Source organism: Tiliqua scincoides, chromosome 8 (assembly GCF_035046505.1).
Source record: "Tiliqua scincoides isolate rTilSci1 chromosome 8, rTilSci1.hap2, whole genome shotgun sequence".
Lineage (NCBI taxonomy): Eukaryota > Metazoa > Chordata > Lepidosauria > Squamata > Scincidae > Tiliqua > Tiliqua scincoides.
The window spans coordinates 47,998,139-48,024,467 of NC_089828.1; the positions used below are offsets into that span (position 1 = coordinate 47,998,139).

The 26,329-nt window shown below is 45.7% G+C and overlaps 1 protein-coding gene across 1 annotated transcript; it reads right to left on the reverse strand.

The window, feature by feature from the left end:
* Positions 1 to 154: 154 nt before the first annotated feature.
* Positions 155 to 16,763, reverse strand: YWHAE (tyrosine 3-monooxygenase/tryptophan 5-monooxygenase activation protein epsilon). The gene is made up of 6 exons (XM_066635124.1): positions 16,554 to 16,763; positions 11,064 to 11,263; positions 6,736 to 6,842; positions 6,149 to 6,355; positions 5,521 to 5,657; positions 155 to 1,607 (listed from the first exon to the last, which is right to left on the reverse strand). Exons 1-6 carry the CDS (start codon positions 16,615 to 16,617, stop codon positions 1,555 to 1,557), a joined length of 768 nt encoding a protein of 255 aa, XP_066491221.1. The 5' UTR covers positions 16,618 to 16,763; the 3' UTR covers positions 155 to 1,554.
* Between the last annotated feature and the right edge of the window lie 9,566 nt (positions 16,764 to 26,329).

The window sequence follows — 26,329 nt, forward strand, 5'->3', positions numbered from 1 at the left end:
AATGTTGTCCTTCCCTGACCCAAGACCTGCCTAGTGTTATTGATATACACCACTGAGGACTGCACTGCATGGTGTGTTGGAGGTGTCTGCATGGAGGCGGACAGCGGAAGCATCTCCTGCTTCTGAGAAGGGTTCGGTAGAGAGCAGTCTGAGGTGCAGAATCTTTACACAGTATTTTATTTATCCAACAGACTCGCTGCTCAGTCCAAGGGAAAGCCCAGATGAAGCTAAAAGGCAAGGAGACAGTTCAGACTAGAAGGCATTAGCAGGAAAGGAGGTTGGAGCAGCCAAGGAACACTTGTTGGGTGTGTGTAAAGTTTCCCCGGAATCCCTTCAGGGTTTTGCCAGCAGGTGACCAAAAGGACTGAATGTGGCTTAGAGTGGAGGAAACAGACTTGAAGAAATCAGAGAGAGTTTGGTTTTCAAATATGTGCTCTAGCTCAACCTGAAGACAAACTCTGGCACAGTCATCCGGGAGTTCGCCCCTCTGCTTCACTGACAAAAGGTATTTCCTTGGGTCACCATCAGTCAGCAGAGATGGCCACCTCAGATGTTTGTGCCACTAATTTAGAGGCCCAAATTCTGGTTCAGGAGATCTAATTCAGTTACAGCCACCAGACCAGCTCTCTCTTAAATCTCACTTTTGCCTGCTACTTGTTCTGCCTGCACTTCTCGCTCAACAGTTACCAGGGTAAAAGTAGCAGTGGCATTTGGCATCATTTTAATTTAGGGTTGTTTTTATTTAAGTTTAATGTTAATTCCATGCTGTGTTTCAGTAAGAACAATACAGATCCTGTATCTGTGGCTCCAGTCAGATATCCAGTAGTACAAATTAGCTTCAAGTTACACATACTGAACAAAAGAGGTTGAGCTAGCGAAGAGGGAGGGGGGAGGGGAGAGGGAGAGAAAAATATTGAACACACATGCAGGCTTTGTCAATGCCACCTTCAATGCTAACCTGCTTGGAGGGAAAGTAAAGAGAAGGCAAGAATGAGCAGCCACGGATTGTTGAACTGTTACCAGCACTGTCTGTTGCAGCAACATCTCAGCACAGGTTGATTTTTTTTGTTTTGTTTTTTCTTTTACAGCAAAACCACGACAAGAACTGTTCCAATGCAACCGTAACTTCAAGCTAAACGCCCAATTAATTTTAAACACTGGTATAAAATTGTTTAAACAATTATAAAAAATGAAAAATGCCACCACATGCACCCTACAGTGCAACAAGCCTCCCCTAGATTTCTAATGGCTTCCAGATGTCACCTCCAACACTGACAGAAGACAACACAGTAAAGCAGAAAAAGCCTCTATGCAGCCAGTCTGGTTAGTGTCTTAAAGAAACTGAAAGCTGGCACCAGTAAAATCCACAGACATTCACTCTTGCCTTTGAAAGAACTTTTCAACTGTGTAAAAAAACCAACAGGGTAGGAACCTAAATGCTGGGACCCATCACGAATGTCAGATTAGATGGCTCCCAGTGACACTGAGGGGCTTGTGGGAGGGGGTGGGGTGGAAGGGGGACAGAGATGGGGGTCTCTTATTGGCCTTGATGTCTCACTGGTTCTCGTCTTCCACATCCTGCAGTGCTTCTTTACTCTGTTCTTCACCTGGGAAGGAAAACCAACAAAAGTTAGGCAGGCCAGAGGGGCAACAGCAGATGCCACTGGAAGATCCTTCCCAGTGGACTCCAGGCCCCTTCCACAGAGCATGACAATCACACCACCAGACAGGACACCCCCGTGCCTGCAGAAACACACTGTCAAGGAAGCAGCTGCCGAGATGCATCACCCTGGCTGTATACCTGGAGGAAGCTTCCAGCCACCAAAATGAGATTCCCAAATAACCTCACTTTCACAGCAAAAAGCAGCAACTTTCACACTGAAGACAAGTAAGCCCAGCTTTGCTGCCCCTTCTAGAGCTCTTTGAGCATCAACAAACATTTGGACAGAGGAGATCCAGTTGACGCTGTTGGTTTGGTCCTTCAAAAAGCTTCTGACTAAGGCCCTCACCACAGTTCTTGCTCTAAATAAGCACCTCTTTCAAAAAGGATGATGGACAACCAAATGGCAAACATAGTTCTGTGCAGAGTAATACACACCTGGGGCAAAAAAAATCCCATCATCACACCCAAACAAGGGTGAGGTCTGAGCTGTTACTGATGACCCAGGAAAGAGCTTTTGTGGTTGTGATGGACAGCTCAATGAAAACACCGACTCAGCACACAGTGGCTGTGAAGGTAGCAAATTCACACCAATGGGTCATTAGGAAAAGGGCAGAGAGTAAGACTGCTTATATGATCATGTCTCTATACAAATATGTGATGCAGCCACATTTGGAACACTGGGTACAGTACTGGTCACTTCACTTCAAGGATGATATGGCAAAGGGGCAATAGACAATCAAAATGTTGAAAGTTGGAGTACCTTCCTTACAAGGAAAAGCCACTACATTTGCAGCTTTTTGTTTGGAAAAAGGGTACTAAAGGAGGAACAAAACTGAGACTTATGAAATTATGTATGTTGTAAAGAGAGAAGCTCACAACAACATCCGAACAGGGATGGGAGAAAGAGAGGCATTTCTCACAGTGAATAACTAACCTGTAGAAGTCATTGCCACAAGATGAGGGGATGGCCACTAGTTTGGCCAAGGGGGATTGGACAAGTTCATGGAGGTCTACCAATAGCTACTAATCATGATGCCTGAATGCTATCTTCATATGCAGCAGTGTTATCCCTCTGAATACCAGCTGCAGGAGAGCAGTGGTGGAAGAGGAGTGTGCCTTTCTCTCCTGCTTGTGAGTTAGTATGGGAATCAGGATGCTGGATGAGATGGACACACTTTGGTCTGATCCAGGAGAGTCTTTATACTCTTGAGTCAACCCACTTCCGGGGGGGGGGGGGAAGAAACACTCATTTCAGTAGCCTATATCTCATCAATACTTTTGCCAATCCTGTTCAACTGCAGGCAAATCTTAACACAATAGTTACTTTGCAACCCCAAATACAGGGGATTTTAGCCAGAGCCCTGTGCCCAAGGTTATTCAAGGTCATTTTGATCACAGCTGTTCACATGCTTCTTGTTAATTTGGAGCACCTAATCAGAGAGATGCATGCACTGAAACGCCAGCTGGCTCCACTGCAGGCTGCCACCAAGAAACTGTGCCTGACCCTACACACACAAGCAAAGTTCCCTGAAACCAGGGAATACACACCTCACATTGCTTGAAGTTAGCTGTAGACATGCAATGGTCAGAAAAACCAGCCAAAATAGCTCCATTTCCACACCCCTGGCACCGCAAGGGGTTCTTGCAATAGTTAGAAGCAATTTTTCATTGCAGACAGCATGTCTGCATATCGCCACTCAAGCCAACAAAATGGCAAGCCCAGGGCAAACTACCAGACCAGAATTTACTATGTTCCATTACGGGACACACAGAATGAGTTGAATACTGGCTGAAGAGCAAGCATTTCAGGATGCTCACCCAGGTATTCAGAGCCACTGGACTTTAACTACACTGTAAGGAGCGGGAAGAGAAATAGCAGAGAGTGGGAGAGCCAGTGGCAAGGCACAGCCCTGAAATGGAGAGATGCAAGCAGGATGCAAGCATGATTTAGTGACAAGGAGGGCAAGATATTCCCCCAAGTCATTACACAAAGACTTACAAAGTAATTTTAGAAAATGAACAGGTGAACTTCCCTTTAGGAATCTACACAACAGAAAAGGGGGGAAAAAACAAGAGTTAGGAAGATGTTACACAGAGGCTACAGAGATGAAGGGCTTGAGCAGGATGCTCATAGAAAGCATGAGAGAGATGGGGCAGAAGCTCAATTCTACTTGTGCAGGAAGAAATGGCAAAGGAGACCAAAAAGCAGCCAAAAATAAACACACCTGGCTCAATGAAGATGCTCTGTACCAGAAACACCATTAAGGGAAACAAATCCTCTTAAATTTCTCCCTTCCAACAGCCTAGAGGTGAAACACACCAAAACGCCAAGGGAATTTCCCATCATGCACCAATCAGTCATTTCCCTGTGTGCAATTCTGATGAGTTTCTCAGAATGACAAGTATTGTATGACAAAGCAGCAAACACTCCTTCACCTTACAAAAGCCTGGTAGGAGTCATTAAGGTGACTTATCACCACTAATCATTACTTATCATCACTTTAATCCCGTAGAGTGGATTAAAACCAAGGATTTAAAAAATGTGAATTTTAAAGTGAATTTTTAAAAATTCAATTAAATTAAGCACATCTTTTAAAGAATAACCTGGTTTAAAATTTGAAAAAAACTTGTATTTAATACAAACATACTAAAGCCTGAACTTAAAACCAAATCACAACCATGAAGTGAAAGCCAGATTCTTTATAAAAAGGGAGAAATCATGGGAAAATATATCCTATTATTAAATGCAGTATTATAGGTATTGCTGTGTGCTTCCTACTGGACCACAGGAGAGATTAGCAAGACATCACAGGCACTAGAAATTTTGTATCTCACTAGGATCCTATTTTACGCCACTTATGCACTCAAGCTTAACAGTGTTCTCTCTAATTGTATATTTACAATCATATTAATACAACTGTGTGGATATTTCCATCTCATTGAAAAGTGTCCCCCCCACTTTGTTTCTGGAAAATTCTGGATACTTGTTACAGCCTCTTTATTATGAAGCCAGTCAAACTTTCTTCAGTGAAACTTCTTTCCAACCAAGCATGCACAGGATTGCAGCCTTCACTGGGTCAGATTTTTTCTCTTGACAGTTTAAATCATGACTTAATACAATCAATTTAAAGCAAAACAGTCTGCTGTTGGCAAGGCCAGGCCTCAAACTAGTCTTCCCCACTTGCAAAGTTCTTCATCTGGAACCAGGTGGCTGCACAACAGAAGCCACAGATGGAAGCCAGTCATAGCTCAAACCCTTCAGGGAGGAGAGGCGAAGAGGTAGCCCCTATCCAAGTAAGGAAAAGGAGGGCAACTGTTCCCACAACTCCCTCTAGTAAGCTGCAGCGAGGAACTGAGCTGGAACAGAAGTCACTTAGGGCTGTCCCAAAGAGGAAATGGCTCAATCTAGTCGGTAAAGTCAAGGACTTTACTGAGACCAAGGACTTTACTGCTGGTGGCCTCAGGAGAGGCAATGAAGATAACAATCAGCCAGTCTCTTTCCTCATACTGAAGGCTAGCTGACCATCAACATTTGCTACTGCAGTCTGGAACAGAATCTCTTCTCCCTTGTCACAAAGTTTATAGAAGTGGGGCTACCAGCTGCAAGCCCAAGTCAAGTTAAGAAATGCCTCCCCTTGGGATGTCAGTCTACAAGCAGCAGGGTGCAGATCAAAGGTACACAGCTGGCAAGGCCACTGTCGCGACCAGATGTGCTTCTGAGTACCATGTTCCACTGAGTCCATCATCCAAAGAGCCCAACCCTGAATACCCAAAAGCCATACTCTCCAATGTCTGCAAGCCACCTAGAGATCCTCTCTAAATGAAGACTAAAGCTAGATCATCATCAAGCTACTCACCATCACCCTGCATGTCTGAAGTCCATAGTGTCAGGTTATCACGTAACAACTGCATGATAAGCGTAGAATCCTTATAGCTTTCTTCACTCAGTGTATCCAGTTCTGCAATAGCGTCATCAAAAGCTGCTTTTGCCAACCTACAATGGAAAGTATCAAACCAACCATTACTGTGGCAACACATTCTACCACACCAACTTAACAAATCAAGATACAGTGACGTTATCACGACCCAACCTCACCCCATTTCTGCAGCACTGCTGAGTCCCTCTAGCCTAGCTTCTCCTCTCACAGTAGCTAGCTTTATGCAGTACCAGCTGTCAGAAAGTCAGCAGGTTACAATTTCACCCTGAAACACTGTATCATTAGTGTCAGGGCATCACTACTTCCAGTGGTTACTTTTCACATGCTGCTCTCTCAAGTAACAAACTCAAACTGGTGGAGAAAACTGCCTAAAGCCTGAACAGATGGCAAAGGTCGAGACCACCTTGAGGTTTTTTCATGAGTTCCTTATAAGCCCCCCTTCAATACACATTAGTTGGAAAGGCATTTCATAGCAAGTGAAACACTGGGGGAAAAGCCAGCCACACCTCCCCCCTAGGGGGCCCTCTTCCAGGCAACAGACGCTCACCTGCAGGCACGGTCAGGAGAATTAAGAATTTCATAGTAGAAAACAGAGAAGTTGAGGGCAAGTCCTAGGCGGATGGGATGTGTTGGAGGAAGTTCTGTCATTGCAATATCACTAGCAGCTTTATAAGCCACCAAGCTGTTCTCGGCAGCTTCCTTTCTGTCATTTCCTGTGGCAAACTCAGCAAGATACCTGTGGTAGTCCCCTTTCCTGGGAGCAGAAAGAAAAGGAGATCAAAACAGCTTCCTTTGTAGCTAATTACTTCGGACACAGGAATGTTATCCAGTACAGAACAGGTTATACAGTTAAAAGAGAGCTGTGCAAGTTATTGTTTTAATCAGATAAAGGGACTATAGCTAACAAGCCCCCAAGCCAACCCTTGGGGCTACAAGTGTACAGCAAAGCATCTGTGGCATGCTCTACCTATTCCCCGCAGAGCAAGCACACATATGGCAGAGGCCAAGAGGCAAGCAGAGTCCTTGCCATGTGGAAGAAAGAGCACACCTCCTTTGCAGAATGGGGGTGACCAGACAAGCAAAAGAAGGTGTCCCTTCCCTGATTTGCACACTGTATCCCAATGAATCACTTACATTTTATAATAGAAAACCTTGGATTCGCCAGTGTTGGCTGCTGGAATGAGGTGTTTGTCCAGTACATCCAGAATGTCACAGCAAATTAATTTGAGTTCATTCTCAACCTTGGGAGCAGAAAGAGAAGTGGCAGATTCAGGGGAGCTGTTGTTGTGTAGACACACAATTGTCAAGTTTTAACAAAAAGTTACACTGAAAACTGGTCATGAGCCTCACAACTCAGCTCTCAGACTGTAAACCAAATGGTTCCCTTTGTCGTTGAAAGGTCACTAACCCACAAGCCCACTTTCAATTCTGTTCCAGCTTCTGACTCCATGACTGTTGGGCAGCAGCCACAGCAGAAGATGAAAAGCCAGGTCACACGGACTGTGGACTCAGACTGTTATACACCCCAACCTGCTTCTTCTCTCACAGACCTGGGGCAGTTATTTAGGGGGTGCACCCTTTGCAGAAAGTGTCCCAACAGGATACATTCTGTTCTCCATTAAAAATACCCAGAAGTGAAACATTTCACACTTTCCAGGGATTCTGGTGTGGCTACCTGCAGTCACCGCACTGTTTTACAACTTGAAACTGGGACCAAAGATTGATTTTTATTCCTGGAAATCAATTTTATCAGGTGCCCCACAGATCTTAACATGCAGAGCTGCAGACAAACTCCTCTTATCTTCTCCAGTTCTTCCTAACTCAGTCTTTAAACTGTATCACTTCCCCACCCCAAGAAAGAGGCCCCAGAGTGCAGGCAGAAACCAGTCCCACCCTGACAGTCTCTCTGTATCACAAACTGATACTTCATGGTGATCTTGTATTCCCTCATTTCCCACACTTGCCACTATAAGACTTTATGTCTTGCTACCTGATCCCCCACCCCAAAAATCTCTTAAGGAAGTGTCAAAAGAACTTTCTGTATATCTATGAAACCATTAATTCTTGAAAGCTTTTCCTTCTTGAATCCCACTTTGCTGTTAGCATTTGGGCACAATCCTAACCCACTTTCCAGCACTGACATAAGGGTAACGCAGCTCCGAGGTAAGGGAACATTCCCTTACTTTGAAGAGGCCTCCATGAGAGCCAGCCAACTGCAGGATGCAACACACATCCCATTCGCACAGCTATGCCAGTGCTGGAAAGTTGGTTAAGATTTGGACCTTTGTTACTGATAGTATTCACTCTTGTAACTATTTAACAACAAAATGTTTTAGGAATAATGCTTCACAGGTTCACGTACAGAAGTCCCCTTGACACTCACTCACAAAACATGCATGTGTCTTAAGAACATAATTGGGTCTGAATGTTTTTGTACTGTGCATAACTAATCAGGATCCCCTATTTTTAGCATAACGTTACAAGAGTAATGCCTAGAATTGGGGGGGGGGGGAAATGTTGACCTTATAGTTATTGTAGCTAAATTTTGCAATGCAAACACCTCTGAGATAATTTGCTCAAAAACCAACAGATGAGACCTGGTGTACTGTACAGTTAACATATTTTGCATTTTAGGGTTCACCACCTGCTTCAACAGAATCCTACAAACTGCATTTAGAAACAGAATTAAGACAATCTGGATCATGTGGCTGTGGAAGAAAATTAAGTGTGCAGCACCAGCTAAGGAGACACACCTGAGTTTGGCAATTAAGAAATTGAAAATAAAATGGCTGGGACTGTAGCAATCTACAGTTGAATTGTGCGTGGGACCTGTGTGCAGTTCTCATCTCAAAAAGAATATTATAACACTGGAAAGTAACAGAAGAATAGCCAGAATGATCAAGGGATTGGTGCGTCTCCTCGATGGGGAAGGAGTAAATTACTTGAGGCTTATTTTTCCAGTTAGGAAAATAGCTGACTAAGGAAAAATGTAACAAAAGATTATGAATGGTACTGAGAGAGTAGACAGAGTTTTCCCTTTTCTGTATCACCAAAGCTTGGGACCACCCCATGAAATTGATCAGCAGTAGACTCAAAACAAAGAAAAGGGAGCATCATTCCATACAATGCAGACTTAAGGAAGCTGATGGCTTTAGAAAACACTCATGGAGGACAAGTCTATTAACAACTACCATAACTACCTGGATCTTCCACATTCAGAGGCAGGTTCTCTCCAAATACCAGATGGGGAAGAGCTCTTACCTCTGTACTCTCCTTGCAGGCTTTCCTGGAAGCATATGGCTGGCTGCTGCTGAAAACAGGATGCTGAACTAGATGGACCTTGGTGTGACCCAGTACTATACAGCTCCTCTTACATACCTATGATCTAGTCTACAGCAATCACAAGTGCTCACTTTCAAGATCTTTCTTCCAATGTCATGAAGAGCTGCTTTAATATAAGCAGAGGTACTAAGGAAGTCACACACTGTTCTAGGGATTCGTCCTCAGCCTGTGACTTGTTTCAAACAATTCACTTCTGGTACAAGTAGCTACAAAGGTACACCTTATTCCTCAAGCATTATTAGGTTATTCTTGAAGGCCCTCTAAATCAACCTCTGAGTTTTAAAGGTAGCCAATCTCTGAATGCCAGATGTAAGGGAGTGGTAACAAGATATAGGAATTTTGTCTTGAGTGTTCCCAGAGGCATCTGGTGGGCCACTGTGAGATACAGGAAGCTGGGCTAGATGGGCCCTTGGCCTGATGCAACAGGATTCTTCTTGTGTTCTTAAATGTTGTATGTGAGGATTCAAAATCTGCTTTCAAAATTCCAGAAGGTTTTCTCTGAAGTTGCAATGAACTTCATCCACACTGTACTATAGTTTATACCAGGGGTCTCCAAACCCCAGCCCAGGGGCCAGATGCGGCCCGCAGCAAGCCTCTTTTCAGCCCATGGCCAACCTCTTGTCCACTGAAAGCCTCTGGCCCGCTCAACTGAACATGACCAGAACTGTGCTCTGATAGTGTCTGGAGAGTGTTCTGAGGGCCAGAGAGGTTGAATGAATGAGCCCATTCATTCATTTATTCACTCACCTAAGTTCAATCTCTAATTTATTTATTTAAATTTTATATTTAAATTTTTTTTTTCCGGCCCTCCACACCACGCCAGATATTTGATGCGGCCCTCTGGCCAAAAAGTTTGGAGACCTGGTTTATACAAACTGTATTCGAAAAATATTTAAGACTTAGGGGGCATGTAATGAAGGATGGAGTCGAAGCATATTAGAAGAGCACCTGCTTTGCATGGAGGAGGTTCCAGGTCCAGTCCCTGACAGCATCTCCAGAGGGGGCTAAGTAAGAACCTTCCCTGTCTGAAATCCTGGACCACTACCATCAGTCAGTGTGGACAAAGTTAAGCTACATGGACCAATGGTCTGACTCAGCTGATGGGCAGTTTTCTACGTACATAGCCCAGCAGTCTCCAAACGGCAGTCTGCTGCGTTCAGAAAAAGTCATCCCTGCATGGCACTTTCTGTTTCACACCACAGCCTGCTATCTTTCCAGTCAATCTTCTCACAAACTTGTGCCAGGCAGCCACTTCTGTCCAAAAATCGGGGTGCAGAGACCGACTGCTGAGGCAACGGCAGCGGCAGCCCAGCACAGGTTTGTGAGAAAACTGGCTGGAAAGATAGCAGGCTGCAGCATGGAGCAGAAAGCACTGTACTGAGATGAATTTTTCAGAACTCCGGATCCGAACCACAGGCCGAGGTTTGGCGCCGTCTGACCTAGCTTTCCCAAAAGTTCAATAGTCATCTCACCTGAACAAGCCCATCACCTGTGTGAATACCGAAGAGAGATTTCACCTCCAGGGTGGCTATTGTCTTGTAACAGCTGGATGTGATCACAAGCAATCCTAATTGCTTGACTTACATTGATGGGAAAAAAGAACATGCTTGAAATGTAAATAGTGGCATACCTGACAACAGGCATGAAGGGACTTGGAGCAGACCATGCACAGTACTTCATTCCTGCCTCCAGGTTTACAACCAGCATGCTGACTGAAGCATACTACATGCAGAAAGAAATCAAGTGCCTGAAGGAGGCTGCTCAGATCAAAGAAGAGCTAAACTAAGCCTGTAGCTGGAAGGAAGGCAGCAAGAACAAGACAGACACACACCTCAATGGAACAATGCAAATGAGGGATGGGGTGATGGAAGAACATGAAAAAAAATCCCTAAGGCTGGGATCCAGACTGATTTGAGGAAAATCTTGCTAATTCCAAGTACTGTCATCAGACACTCTATATTCCATGCTCATCTTATTAAATTTGGGACAGCTCTACGTCCTGCCAGGCACCCTAAAATCTCAAAGTAATACGTATGGTGTTTGGGGGAGGGAAGGCAGACAACAGTTGATGCCCTTCCCCCTCAAGAAGCAGAAGGGCCGTCATCACCTAGAACACTCACCAATTGCCGATACTCCCGAATCATCTTCAGTTTGTCTTCTCCACCCTTGTTTTCCTCCTTCTGTTCAATGCTGCTGATTATTCTCCACGAAGCTCTTCTAGCTCCAATCACATTTTTGTAGGCAACGGAGAGGAGATTCCTCTCCTCGACTGTGAGCTCGACATCCATGCCGGCCACTTTCTTCATTGACTCGACCATTTCTAAGGAAAGAACGTGTGGTGTATGTCTGTGTGAATACTGGTCATGACAGGTCTATGCAAGTCCAGAACCAGAAACCCAATTTCAGAATCTTACAGTCAGCAAATTGGGCTGAATTGTTTTCAGATAACACACTGGACAAACAGGGGTAGGTTGGGTAAGCATCTAGGTAAGGAGGTGAAGTCATAGGGCACCACATTTGCTATACATCTATGAGTTCTCAAGCAGACCAGTTAAGACTTAAGCATTTAATGCTGCGTTCAAGCTGGCAAAATTCGCAATTTTAAACAGGCAGTCAGGATCTCATCGATCTTTTCACAGGGAACACAACTCTTAATCCAAGTGTGCTGCTGCAACACTGACATTCTGAGCTACAAATCACCAGGGCTGTGATACCAGGCTAGTTAGCTATTTACTTCTATATCAAACAACTCTTCTCAATCACCTGCACCTGTTGAATGGAGGAAAAATGAACTGCAGCCTGCATTACTGCAAATTAACAGATGCTGCAGAAAAGCAATAAGGATCACAACCAAAGCACTGAGAGCCAATCTCAAACTGGATACAGGTTGCTAGGAGAATCCATCCTTTCAGAGAGCTTCCCATGGCTTCTTGCCACCAGCATGCTAGTCTACCTTGGGGAAACCATCACTAGATGCTGGCTGCACTAGAGATCTGATCCACTACATAGAAGGGCAATCCCAGTTATGCCTAATTAGAGGCATGCTGGAGAACAGCAATGAATATACATAGATTGTGCTGTGGTATTTGTTAGCACATTTAAGCTGCGTAATTTATTCTACTTCCAAGTCTCTGTGCTTGAAAGGGAAAAGGCAGAGAGATGAGAGCTGCCCCACTAGTTGTGCTCTACTTCAGAGACACCTCATTTGGCAGAAACACATGGAAATAAGATTCAGCCTTCTTCCCCAGCTTGGAGTTTGTGGGTAAAGATCATCTCCACCATTGCTCTGGGCTTTCAAGGCCCCCCAAGCACTTTAGCTGCAGGGAACCACCTCTGCTCCCATTTCCCTCCCCACCTGTGGATTCAAGGTGAGGAGGAATGTTAAGGTTCATCAAGCTTTCCAGCAGGCAGCAGAAGAGCAGCCAGAGGCAGGGAGTTGTGGGAACCACTAAAGTTCACCCATTGTAACTTTGAGTCTTGACTAGAAGCTCTAGCGGTGTTTCTCAAATGGTGGGTCTTGACCCAATTCTAAATGGGTCCCAATTCGTTTCAATATTTTATTTTTAATATATCAGATTTGATGCCACCATGGTATGTGGACTGCATTTGGGGACATGTTACAGATTAGTATTTCTAACAGGCTACTTTGTATATGCTTTAAACAGTGATAGTAAATGGGACTTACTCTTGGGTAAGTGTGGGTAGGATTATTAAAAATTTTCCTCCTTGATTATGTCACTTCCAGTCATGACATCACTTCTGGTGGGCCCCTTTATCATTCTAAAAAGTGGGTCCTGGTGCTAAAAGTTTGAGAACCACTGCTCACATCTAAACCAGGTTCTTAATCTTTTTACAATTACAGACCCTCCCCAATGGATTGCCCAATATTCCCATACCTCTCTCACCAGACTGTCAAAATCATCATCACCACCAGTCCTATTAGGTACCAGTATGATTTCAAAAAGATGTCAATGGCTTGCTTTAGATATGGATAGCTAGAAACAGAACACCTTAATCCAGTGTTTCTCAAACTGTGGGTCGGGGCCCACTAGGTGGGTCGTGAGCCAATTTCAGGTGGGTCCCCATTCATCTCAATATTTTATTTTTAATATACTGTATTGGACTTGATGCTACCATGCTGTGTGACATTTGGGAAAATGTTACAGACCTGTACTTTTTTAACAAGCTACTATGTATATTCTTTTAACAATGCTAGTAAATAGGACTTACTCCTGGGTAAGTGTAGGTAGGATTGCAGCCTAGGATTGTTTAAAATATTCCTGCTTGATGACATCACTTCCAGTGGGTCCTGACAAGATTCTCATTCTAAAAAGTGGGTCTCAGTGCTAAATGTGTGAGAACCACTGCCTTAATCTGTATTGATAATGGTGACAGTTAATTTAATCACACAATTTTTTTAATTGCTCAGAGATAAGAGTTCCATATCTCTATAATTTGGATCTCATACTTCCAAGGGGTATGGATACCCCAATTAAGAATCCCTGATCTAAACCATCACTGCACACTGCCCATATCATTTCCAAATTGTTCTACATATCAAAAGTTAAATTTTATACTTAAAAACCAAGATTCAATATGTCAATTCATACATCTTATACAATTAAGAGAGTAAGCAATTTATCCTACAGAAACCACCTAAATTTAACATTCAGTGTGCAGGCTACATTAGAGGGGGTCATCCATCTAGCAGCTGGCCCCAAGGATATACTCTTCATGAACTTACTAGCCACTTACCAAGAGGCACTCAAAGACAGGGTGAATTTTTGCTATCAAATTAAGATATATCCACCTACATGAGAGTTACAAGAATACAAGATGGTGGAAGTACCACATATCAATATGCTATCATCCAGTCTGTATTCTGGCAACATGCCCACTATCCTACCTGGTACTTCCTGTGATTACGCCTCACAGAGAAATACAAACAGATCTTCCTAAAATAAAGGTTAAAACCGAGATCTTGGTTTTCAAATCAATGAAAGGCACTTTTCATTAAAAAACCCTCCAGCCTTTTGTTAAAAATAGTCATAAGAATGGATACACTGATGGAAGCAGAATAGAGATATTTTCTCATGTTCAGCTCCAGAAGCGTTCAGTTGATGCCCATAAACACATACACCTTCAGCAGGGAGGTCAAGAGCTTTTTCATACCATGTGCAAAAGAAAACATGTCAGCTCAAACCCATCATTTTGAAGAATTAATCTATGAACAGGAAAAGCCACATACACTTCTTAAGGGAATCTACTGACATGCTTTGAGGAACTTTTAGGCACTGCAGCTCTCCTTTGCTCCAAGAGGAAACCCACCTAACACTAGAGAAAAACGTATGGTACTCCTGGACACATCAGAATAGCTGAAAGACAGAAAGGGGGAGCTTCAATGATCCAAACAAAGCTAGGTGGTCCCACAGCAATTCCTAAAAGGCAATGTATGCCAAAGCTATAAAAATAAGCTAGGAAACATCAGTTGAAAGTTGAAAGTAACTGCTAATTGCCCAACATATTCTAAACCACCTACTGGTGACACAGACCTAGGATTAAATCAAAATATCTTGCTATGTATTCCATGACACTTACAGCTGGAATGAGCTTAGCACCCATTCATACCCAACAGACAAATGGAAGCCAGTTTTTCTGTCTGAAACCAGTTTTTCTGTCCTAAACAGATTAAGCCATCATGGTTCTGGATGGGGTTTCTCAATACTGCAATCAAATGTATTACAGTCCAAGTGGGAACAATGCTATTGACTCATAGCACTTGTGCATCCAAACAATACACAAAGAATGTGCAAGTGGCACACATGGAGAAACAGCACTGTCACTGTAGGGTCATGGATCATGTTCTTATCTGAAATCTATGGAGGAAGGTAACAAAATGTCTCTTTCCAGTTATTTAATTTCTTTCTCAATTTTAATGATGCAAATATAGTACTTCTCACCTACCTCTATTGTTTCCTGGTTTCACAGTAACAGTTGGTGTTGAGTCTCAAAATATTATTACAAAAGACACAAGTCTTCCACCTACAGCTCCCCAGCAAACAACAGTGATAGAAGCTGGGCAGCACCTCACTTCAAATATATTTTTCTAAAAATCAAAGGATTACATCACGCTATTCTATTCAGTTCTAGAATGGCTGTCATCTTAAAAGAGTTTTCAATAGGCAGCACAATCCTATGCAAGTTTACTCAGGAGCAAATCTCTAGTTCAATTAGATGGACTGATGCCTCCCACTGATTCCTTCCCCCCCCCCCATGTGTTCAGATTGCAGTTTTTGCTCACAATTCTACAGGCATTCAATTAGGAGTAAACCTCATTGAGAGGCTTGCTCCCAAGTAGACATGCTACCCTCCTGGTTATGAGTTTATCATGGCTCTTCCTGAACACTATAGGCAAGGAACCAGGTTTCAGATCCTGACACAGCTCCTCCCAGGCCTCCCTAGGGAAGGGCAGCCTTGCAAGCAGGTGGCCAGGAAAAGGTATGCCACTGAGGTCACTACAGTTCTCACTGGGGGGCGGGGGTATGTGATGCCAGAGCACTCCTCTTTGCCCCCCCAAGGTGTGTTAAGATTGCAGCTTTTGCTCACAGTTCTAAAGGCATCCAATTGGGAGCAAACCTCATTGACGCCTGAGAGAGGCTTGCTCCCTAGCAGTAGACATGCTCCTCTGCTAGTTTTGAGTTTATCAAGGCTCTTCCTGAACACTACAGACAAGGAACCAGGTTCTGGATCCTGTCATGGCTTCTTCCAGCATCCCTGGGGAAGGGCAGCCTTACAAGCAGGCGACCAGGGGCAATTATGCCACTGGGGTCACTATAGCCCTCACTGTGGGGTATGTGATGACAGAACTCTCTGCCCCCCCTCCCAAGGTGTGACCGCAGCTTCTGCCACTGGGGTCACTATAGCCCTCACTGGGGGGTATGTGATGCCAGAACTCTCTGCCCCCCCCAGCTGTGACTGCAGCTTCTGCCACTGAGGTCACTATAGCACTCATGGGGGGGGTGGCATGGGATGCCAGAGCACTGTCTCCCCCCAGGCTGGGGGGGAAGCAAGTAGCACAGCCCTTGAGGGGGCTCTTGGTAGCGGCCCAGTCCTGTCTGCAGCAGCAGATCCACCACCCACTCTAGGACCCCATCTTGCCCCCCAGCCAGGAAAAGAGCAGCCCCCCACGGGGAGGAGGAAAGGGGAAGAGGCGCCTCCTCCCTCAGGCGCAGGAGGGCTGCGGCTGCAGCCACCGGGAGCCTCCCTTCCAGCAGCCCCGGCCCCTCCCAAGGCCCACCGGCTCGCCCGGCCCGTCCACCCCTTGCTGGGGGCCGCCACGCCCCTCCGGGCCGCCGCCGCCTCGGGGAGCCGCCCAGGCCGGCCTGCGGGAGCTTCGTGCCCAGCGCCGCCGCAGGAGGCTCCCTTCGCGGACTGCGGGCCGCGACGGGCCGGGCGAGGCGGCCCCCCCGTCGGCTCCAGGGTCCCGCGCGAGCCGCGCCGCCATTTTGTGAGCGCCCCCCGCCCCCGCCGGCCGGCCGCCGCCATTTTGTAGGCGCTCCTCCTCCCCCGCCCCCTCCCGCCGCCGCCCGCGCCGCGCGCCCCGCTCGCACCATCGTAGCGCTCGGCCTGCTCGGCCAGCTTGGCCTGGTAGACGAGGTCCTCCCGATCGTCCATGTCCGGCGGTCGAGGGCGGCGGGGGCTGCGCGGGGCGGATGGAGACCGATGGTCTGGCGGGGGGGCTCAGCCACGATCAGCTCGCTGCTCTCCGGGCAAAGATGGCGGCAGCGCCTCCTCCCGCTGCATCCGGGCAGTCCGCGAGCGCGCGCATGCGCCCCTCGCCCCGCCCGCCCCTAGCAACAGCGGCTCCCTAGCAACCGCCGGCCGGGAGGAAGGCTGGCTCGCCTGGACTCCCGCGGGTTCGAGGCGCGTCGCCCCCTGGGAGCCCAAGGAAGGAAAGGGCAGAGCGAAGGGGACAGTGGCTGGTCTGCCGACAGCCAGGCTCTGCTCCCGGGGTTGGAGTTAGAACCTGTGGGCTGACCATCAAGAGTGTCTCTGAGCATGTGCAGAGGACCAGGCTCTGCCCCCCCCCGGGTTGGCTATATAGAGCATGTGAGCTGACTATCAAGAGTGTCTCTGAGCATCTGCAGAGGGCCAGGCTCTGGTCCCCCCCCCCCCGGGTTGGCTATATAGAGCATGTGAGCTGACTATCAAGGGTGTCTGAGCATCTGCAGAGGGCCAGGCTCTCCCCCCCCAGGGGTTGGCTATACAGAGCATGTGAGCTGATAATCAAGAGTGTCTCTGAGCATCTGCAGAGGGGGTCCTTTCCTGTTATGATAGAGTAATGCTCCCATCACCTCAACAACTGAAGGCAGAGAGTACCAGCACAGGATTGGTGGGGGAAAACTCTGCACTTGGCCCTCTGATGGCACAGCAGGCACTGCCACTGGTACTGGGTGTTCAGGAATTGGCTGAGAGCCCAATGCTATGCATGTCTACTGAGAAGTAAGCTGCATTATAGTCAATAGTGCTTACTCCCAGGAAATTGCAGATAGGATTGTGGCCCTAGGGCCTAATCCTATCCAATTTTCCAACACTGATGCAGCCACAGTGCAGTCCAGAGGTAAGGGAATAAACATTTGCTTACCTTAAGGAGGCCTCCATGACTGTTCCCCCACCACAGCTTGAAGTGTATATCCCATTGGCATGGCTGCATCAGTGCTAGAAAGTTGGATAGAATTGGGCCCTTAGGTTGCTGTCTGATGGGCATGGGGCCCTTAGCCAACCTGACTGACCCCCAGCACTACCCTGCAGGCAGTTTTAGGCCTCATTGCCCCTTTCTAATGCTGGGAGAAATGACTTCCCAACCAAGTAGCCCTCAGTACAAGCTGCAGGAATTTACTGTGCAATCCTATGCATGTCTTCTTAGAATTAAGTCCCATTGGATTAAGTGGAGCTTACTCCCAGGTAAGTAAGTATAGGAATGCAGCCTTAAAAAGCCAACCTGGGATGGAGTCAAAAGCACCCAGAGAACCCATGCTGATTTTTGCAAAGAAGCTTCCATCTTTCTGCTACCAGTCAGTTCTTGTTATTTGGTAGGATTGGGTTCCTGGAAAACCCAGTGGATACCAAATTAGCAGATACGGAATCATTTAGCCTATGAGGAAAAAGGGGTTAGGTTCCAGGGGACTCTTTTTACTACACACTCTATGAACTTTATGAACCTGGCTCTTAACTTGATCTTAACTGGATGTATGGGATGAGTGATAGCAAGGGCTCATCTACATCCTCAACATCTTGATGCATTGAAGGTTGTGGTGATGGTGATGGCAATCTCTATGTGCTGGCTATCCCTCAACTGGTTGAAGTTTGCTGGCCCAACAATGAGGCCTCAGAGATCAGCAGTGGGGAGGGGGTTGCTTCACCTGTCCTCCTCCTCCACCTGTCTCTTGGCTCTTTCTCTTGGCTTGCCCCAGCCCCAGAGCAGCCCTAAGGTAGCCTTTCAGAGACCTCTTGTGATCAGCCTCTCATCATTGCCAGAGTTGTTAAGGTTCAGTTGGAGTCCCCGAGCTGGTGCCCAAGATGACAGGGCAAATCTGGAAACAAACACAAATGTGTAAGACAGTTCTCCATGGGCCAATAACAATGCTTGTTTGATGCAGCACTAGCACAGTATTAGGGGATAATAAGAACAGAGTCACAGATAGCAAGAGTAGGTGGCAATTCTTTCTCTTGCAGATAAAGCAATTTGCATATAAAGAGAACTTACTGTATATGCATCCCCTCATTGTTTTGGGAACAGGACTGAAGCCATGCCTACTCCTCATATACTAGAGGGCTGCATCTCAGCAGTCAGTGTCAAGGAAAGGCTTTTTGCACATGTTCAAAGTCAGGTGAGAGAAAAAGTGAATTATGGGACATTCAGACTACTAGTGAGCTTCTGCACTCGACAAACAGCTGCTAAACTTCAAGAGCCGCTGATGATGGCTAGCGAGTCAACTGTTCAAAGACAGCAAAAGGCAAAATTCACACTGGACTAGGACAAATTTAAAGTGGTTCTTTGCATCCTGTTCTCAGGTCTAAAGTCTGATACCAAGTCCTGAAACATGCAAAGTTATTAGCTTTTCCTATTAATAGTGGAAACAGATGCGCCTATGACAGGCACCCAGTTGTTCTAAGATAAGGTGTATTGGCAACCTTCAGTCTCGAAAGACTATGGTATCGCGCTCTGAAAGGTGGTTCTGGCACAGCGTCTAGTGTGGCTGAAAAGGCCAATCCGGGAGTGACAATCCCTTCCACACTGGGAGCAAGTGCAGTCTGTCCCTGGTCTGTCTCCCTGGCTATGGGCCTTCCTTCTTTGCCTCTTAGCCTCAGACTGTTGGCAAAGTGTCTCTTCAAACTGGGAAAGGCCATGCTGCACAGCCTGCCTCCAAGCGGGCCGCTCAGAGGCCAGGGTTTCCCACTTGTTGAGGTCCATCCCTAAGGCCTTCAGATCCCTCTTGCAGATGTCCTTGTATCGCAGCTGTGGTCTACCTGTAGGGCGCTTTCCTTGCACGAGTTCTCCATAGAGGAGATCCTTTGGGATCCGGCCATCATCCATTCTCACGACATGACCAAGCCAACGCAGGCGTCTCTGTTTCAGCAGTGAATACATGCTAGGGATTCCAGCACGTTCCAGGACTGTGTTGTTTGGAACTTTGTCCTGCCAGGTGATGCCGAGGATGCGTCGGAGGCAGCGCATGTGGAAAGCGCTCAGTTTCCTCTCCTGTTGTGAGCGAAGAGTCCATGACTCGCTGCAGTACAGAAGTGTACTCAGGACGCAAGCTCTGTAGACCTGGATCTTGGTATGTTCCGTCTGCTTCTTGTTGGACCAGACTCTCTTTGTGAGTCTGGAAAACGTGGTAGCTGCTTTACCGATGCGCTTGTTTAGCTCGGTATCAAGAGAAAGAGTGTCGGATCGTTGAGCCAAGGTACACAAAATCATGGACAACTTCCAGTTCATGCTCAGAGATTGTAATGCAGGGAGGTGAGTCCACATCCTGAACCATGACCTGTGTTTTCTTCAGTCTGATTGTCAGTCCAAAATCTTGGCAGGCCTTGCTAAAACGATCCATGAGCTGCTGGAGATCTTTGGCAGAGTGGGTAGTGACAGCTGCATCGTCGGCAAAGTGGAAGTCACGCAGACATTTCAGCTGGACTTTGGATTTTGCTCTCAGTCTGGAGAGGTTGAAGAGCTTTCCGTCTGATCTGGTCCGGAGATAGATGCCTTCTGTTGCAGTTCCAAAGGCCTGCTTCAGCAGGACAGCGAAGAAAATCCCAAACAAGGTTGGTGCAAGAACACAGCCCTGCTTCACTCCGCTTCGGATGTCAAAAGGGTCTGATGTGGAGCCATCGAAGACAACAGTGCCCTTCCTGTCCTTGTGGAAAGATCTGATGATGCTGAGGAGCCTGGGTGGACATCCAATCTTGGGGAGAATCTTGAAGAGGCCGTCTCTGCTGACCAGGTCGAAAGCCTTTGTGAGATCTATGAAGGCTATAAAGAGTGGCTGTCATTGTTCCCTGCATTTCTCCTGCAGTTGTCTAAGGAAGAATACCATATCAGTGGTGGACCTGTTGGCTCGGAATCCACACTGCGATTCTGGATAGACGCTCTCTGCAAGTACCTGGAGCCTCTTTAGTACAACTCGGGCAAACAGCTTTCCTACAATGCTAAGGAGAGAGATGCTGCGGTAGTTGTTGCAGTCACCCCTGTCACCTTTGTTCTTGTACAGCGTGATAATGTTTGCATCCCTCATGTCTTGAGGTACTCCACCTTCTCTCCAGCAGAGACAGAGGATTTCATGCAGCTCAGTGACGATGATCTCTTTGCAGCATTTTAGGACTTCAGCAGGGATGCTGTCTTTTCCAGGTGCCTTGCCAAAGGCAAGGGAGTCCAGGGCCACGTGAAGTTCTTCTAGGGTTGGTTCACTGTCAAGCTCTTCCAGCACAGGCAGGCACTCAATGTTGTTCAGTGCTTCTTCGGTGACTACTAAGATAAGGTGATTCTATTGTAAAGTGGGCTCTCATTGTACAGAGATAATCTATTCCAGAGGCACCAATGTACTGAAAAAATATTGTCATGTGAATCTAATAACACATTGTTTTTTGATAAATCACTCCTTTAGAACAGGGGTCTCCAATCCCCAGCCCGGGGACCAGATGCAGCCTGCAGCAAGCCTCTATCCGGCCCGCGGCCAGCCTCTTGTCCCCTGAAAGCCTCTGGCCCACTTGACTGAACATGACCAGAGCTGTGCTCTGATTGCATCTGGAGGGTGTTCTGAGGGCCAGAGAGGCTGAGTGAATGAGCCCACTCATTCATTTATTCATTCATCTAAGTTCCATCTCTAATTTATTTATTTAAATTTTATATTTAAATTTTTTTCCAACCCTCAGCACTGCACCGGATATTTCATGAGGCCCTCTGGCCAAAAAGTTTGGAGACCCCTGCTTTAGAACAGTGTTTCTCAAATGGTGCATTGGGACCCTCTAGATGGGTCCCCATTCATTTCATTATTTTATTTTTAATATATTAGATTTGATGCTACCATATGTGACTGCATTTGGGAAGATGTTACACATCTGTAGTTTTAACAGGCAATATACTTTTAACAATGATAGTGGGACTTACTCCGGGGTAACTGTGGGTAGGATTGCAGCCTAGGATTTTCTTGCTTGGTGATGTAACTTCTGATCATAACATCACTTCCAGCGGGTCCTGACAGATTCTCCTTCTAAAAAGCAGATCCTGTGCTAAATGTTTGAGAACCACTGTGGTTTAGAAGTTGAAGTTTCTGCCACAGAACTAAGCTATTTCCCTCTCTAAAAGGTGCCTACTGTCCTCTTTATGGGCCACGGTTATCCATTTGCACAATGCTATTGACACCAGTCTGCGAAATTGTGAGTTAGAAAAACTTTTCAAAATTTATAGTGGTTTTGTATGGATTTTGGGGTAATGATCCCAAAAATGGTATCAGTTTTGCCCTTTCACTGAAGTTTCTAGTTTCTCAGTCTCTGAAACTAGAGAGACAGCGTATCTTCTTTAGTGAATGGTTCAAGCAGCTTCCATTCACTAATGAGGCTATATGGTATCTTTGAAACTAGATGCAATAGGGCAAAACCGATGCCATTTTTGGAATGAGCATCCCAAATATACCCAGGAATAGGTCTATCTTAGCAAAATGTGTGTTGGCCTGTGTATAAAATATAAATTACAAGGCTATGTCCTCTCAATATATGCATCCACAATGTTAAAACACTACTGTTGGCTGAGATGCTACCAAACACTTGCATTTGCTTCGCTGATTGGCTTATCTATCAGTCACAAGGTCCTGTTGACTACAGCAATTGTGAGCCCATTGTAAAGTGAATAACTTATTGTATCGTGAACTTGGTTTTACTAAAGAGAGTCCATTGTAAAGTGATTTGATGGTAAAGTGAACCCATTGTAAAATGAGGGTCCACTACATATATACTATGCTTACTTCACATATCACCTAACACTGCCTGAAGTTTAGATGATGTAAAAAAGCAGGAAGCCCAAACACCAGAGAGTTGGCTTCGGTTCTGGTTTGGGTTGATCTCTTCAGACATTTTTTTAAAAATGCAGTAAATAGTTTGGCCACATCAGGACCACCCCATCCATGAGGCTGACTAAAATGGTGACCTCAGACAGTAGCAGCCACTCTTCGCTGGTCTTCATCCTGCTGCTTAGATTGAAGGAAGAAACTGGGCAGAACAGGAAACATGAAGAATTAAATTGTGGGCCAAGGCATCTTTGGTGCTCTAGTTTGCCACCATAGTCTCTTCAACAATTTCTCTTCCCTTCTTTTCATATCCACCATGTGAGTGGTGATGGCTGGTGCACTGCTGCATGGAGAGACATCTGGTGCACCCCCTCAAGCTCCAGGAAATCTTGAACTGGCTACTCTGCACTAGTCCATATATTTCATGAAGCTTAGTGTTAAAAAATCTTGTGCTTGCCATGTCATACAATGAACATGTTGAGTATTTAACTTGAAAAAAATACATTTTTGAAGCAGGGGAAAACCAAGCTTCTGTCAGTACTTCCTACAACATTGTGCCCCCAAGATAAACAGCTCTTAAGTATTAGGGGATTCTCTGGATCAAACAAGGAATTGCAGTTTGACATTCTAGAACAGGGGTCTCCAAACCTTTTGGCCAGTGGGCCACATCAAATATCTGGCATGGTGTTGAGGGCTGGAAAAAAAAATTAAATATAAAATTTAAATAAATAAGATATGGAACTTAGATGAGTGAATAAATGAATGAATGGGTTCATTCATGCAATCCCTCTGGCCCTCAAAACACCCTCCAGACACAACCAGAGCACAGCTCTGTTCAGTTGAGTGGGCCAGAGGCTTTCAGGGGACAAGAGCCTTGCTGCGGGTCGCATCTGGCCCCCAGGCCGGGGTTTGGAGACCCCTGTTCTAGAACAAAGGAGAAAAATCAGAAACCCTCACCTATCAGGACAAGCAAAGGATTTTGGAGGATCATGGGACCTTCGAGCCCAATCATGGCTTGCATATATACCCATCCAAGCTCTTTTAACTTGTCTGAGGCAACAGTGTTAATTTCAGGCATCCCCCCCAAAATGCAGAAGCAAACGCAATATCAGCTAATTGATATTGTTAGCGCTATTTTTCAACCTCTCCCCAAGAATATTTTCATTGTTATTCAGATGAGACGCATTGATAAAACGACGCAGGCCTTCCTTAGATCACCATTCCGGTTTTTTGGAACACTTACACTCTTTCGAAGAGCAACTCATTGTTGTCATATGACTTAGCTACACTTTTCAGACTGAAGATGAGTCATTTCACTGCTTTGTAATGTTGGGAGTGAAGGCTATGCCAGATAACCACCTATTGGATGCATTTTGGAGAATGTGTGCAGACATGTACTGATCTGACAGGAGCATTTTGTATCTACAAGAGGAGCCAGAACTACCAATTCTAGAACTTTCTGTCCTGCTCCTAGTACTTTTCCACCATCTTCTGGGGAATGTGTCGATAACCTATTTAGGCATGGGAGAGACTGACAGTTAAGAGACTGTCAATCTTAAATCTCAGTTGATCCATCATAACTTAGAGCCCAATCCTATCCAACTTTACAGTGCCACCGATGTAGCCACAATGCAACCCCAGGGAACATATGTTCACTTACCTTGAGGAAGCATCCATGACTGCTCCACCACAGAATGCAGCACACACCCCATTGGCATGGCTGCATTGGTGCTGGAGAGTTGGATAGGATCAAGCCCTTAGTTGAGTAATGTATTAAGTTTGCATAAACCATGCTTACACTTCTGAAGCAAGAAGCATTGTTTTTAGATGGCTGTACATGTGCCATAGCGGACCATCTTAGCTGAGGCTTTTCCTTCTGTACCTTCTTTTCCTTCTGTAGTTCCCAAGAGTGTGTCAGAAGGGGCACCTTCTTCATTGATTAAATAATTTTAATTAAACATTGCAACCCTATTTGGGTTTGATACAACAAAGAGCTTTCAGTTTGAATTCAATTCCAGTTCACTGGAAAATGTTTTCATGCTCATGGCTCAACTTTGTGTAAAAACAAGAATCCTACAGGATGTTTTTTTTTAAAAAGGCTTTTAACATTAGCCATCAACCTTTCTAGATGTGAAACCCATTTAGGACTGAAACTTGGGTCACAGGCAACTTTCCCTCTCAGCACTCTGGATGTCATCTCCACTGCATAGCCAAGTAGAACTCGGTGCAAAATGTGACCCACTTATTTTCCCCTCATAATAGTATAGGTTAGGACAGGGGTGTCAAACATAAGGCCCGGGGGCTGGATGCAGCCCACAGAAGCTTTTTATCCGGCCCTCAGGCTATCATCTGCTGAAGTGTTACTGCTGAAAGGGCAGCCCACATGAAAATTGAGCTCTCTCATGCTGGATCTTGTCTGATCTCGGAAGCTAAGCAGGGTCAGGCCTGGTTAGTACTTGGATGGGAGACCGCCTGGGAATACTGGGTGCTGTAGGCTTATACCATAGTCTTTCGAGACTGAAGGTTGCCAACCAACCATATCTTGAATATGACTAATGAGTTCCCAAGTGAGAAAAAGTGCTTATTTTTGGTCATGAACTGTTTAATGACATCACTTCCTGCCTAATGACATAGCATTCATAATGCCTGCTGAAGGCCAAAAGTTATTAGGCCCTATGTATGAAATGAGTTTGACACCCCTGGGTTAGGACATAGCCCAGTTCCAGATCCAGATTACTCCTTTGAGCTACACGTTAAAAATTCAAGGAATCACTACTGGAACAAGCTAACATGATCGTTGATGTATCCTCTGACATAGTGGTTCTCAAATTCTCCTGGAGTTTGAGATCCACTCTAAGTTTGCAGGGATGGTGGTTGGTGCAATCACCACAATCACACTGCCACCAGGGACAGAGGGTTTAACTTACCATAGCCCACACCAGCCTCAGGGGCATGGGGAGCCCCTTGCACTACTCTGCAGGGCTCCCTGTGCCTCAGAAAAAATCGATACTGTGAAATCAGAAGTGGGTCAGAATAATTTTTACCTTTTTGGAGCACAGGAAGCCCTGCAGAGAGGACTGTGAAGCTACTGGTACCCCCTCCCCCAGAGGCCAGTGTGGGCTTTGGTAACTCAAAAAACCCCTGTGTCTCAAGTGGTGGCAGTACCATGGTGATCGCATCGCCACCATCCTCTCGTCCTTTAAAGGGGCAGAGACAGGGCTTCCAAGGCTAGTGGGTTGCTACCCACCAGTTGAAGAATCACTGATCTGACCCATACAATCTTCACTGGTCAACTAGGATAAAGAACAAGTGGGAAAATTTCAGCAGGAAAAGAGAATAGAAAGTGGATTAGTTGTTAGATTAAGGCAGCTCTTTATACAAATTATAGGGTGCATGGCCACAGATAGATACAATGACCTCTAGCAAAAGTTCAGGAGTTGCTTTTTTTTCTCCTTTAAAGATAGAGAGTGTATAGGCACAGTGGCACCCAAAGCCTCAATATGTTTCCATTATCAGACAAGTATTCCTCTATACAGCTGTGTTAGTGATTCAAGAGGCTGGATGAATCTCAGTACCCCACCACAAGAGCAGTATATCATATGAAGGTTAAGTTTATGCAGTTAAAATAACAGCAATCTGAAACTAAATCTAGTTCATGGACAGTTGCTATACCAAATAACAATATGTGCAATTTGTATCTCTCCCTCTTTGCTATAAGGAAATTGATTCTGTTATTCACAGCACATGTTCTTCAGAATGTTGTGACAATCATCCCATATATACACCGTATCTGTAACGTATACTATTGAGGCACTGAGTCAGAAATG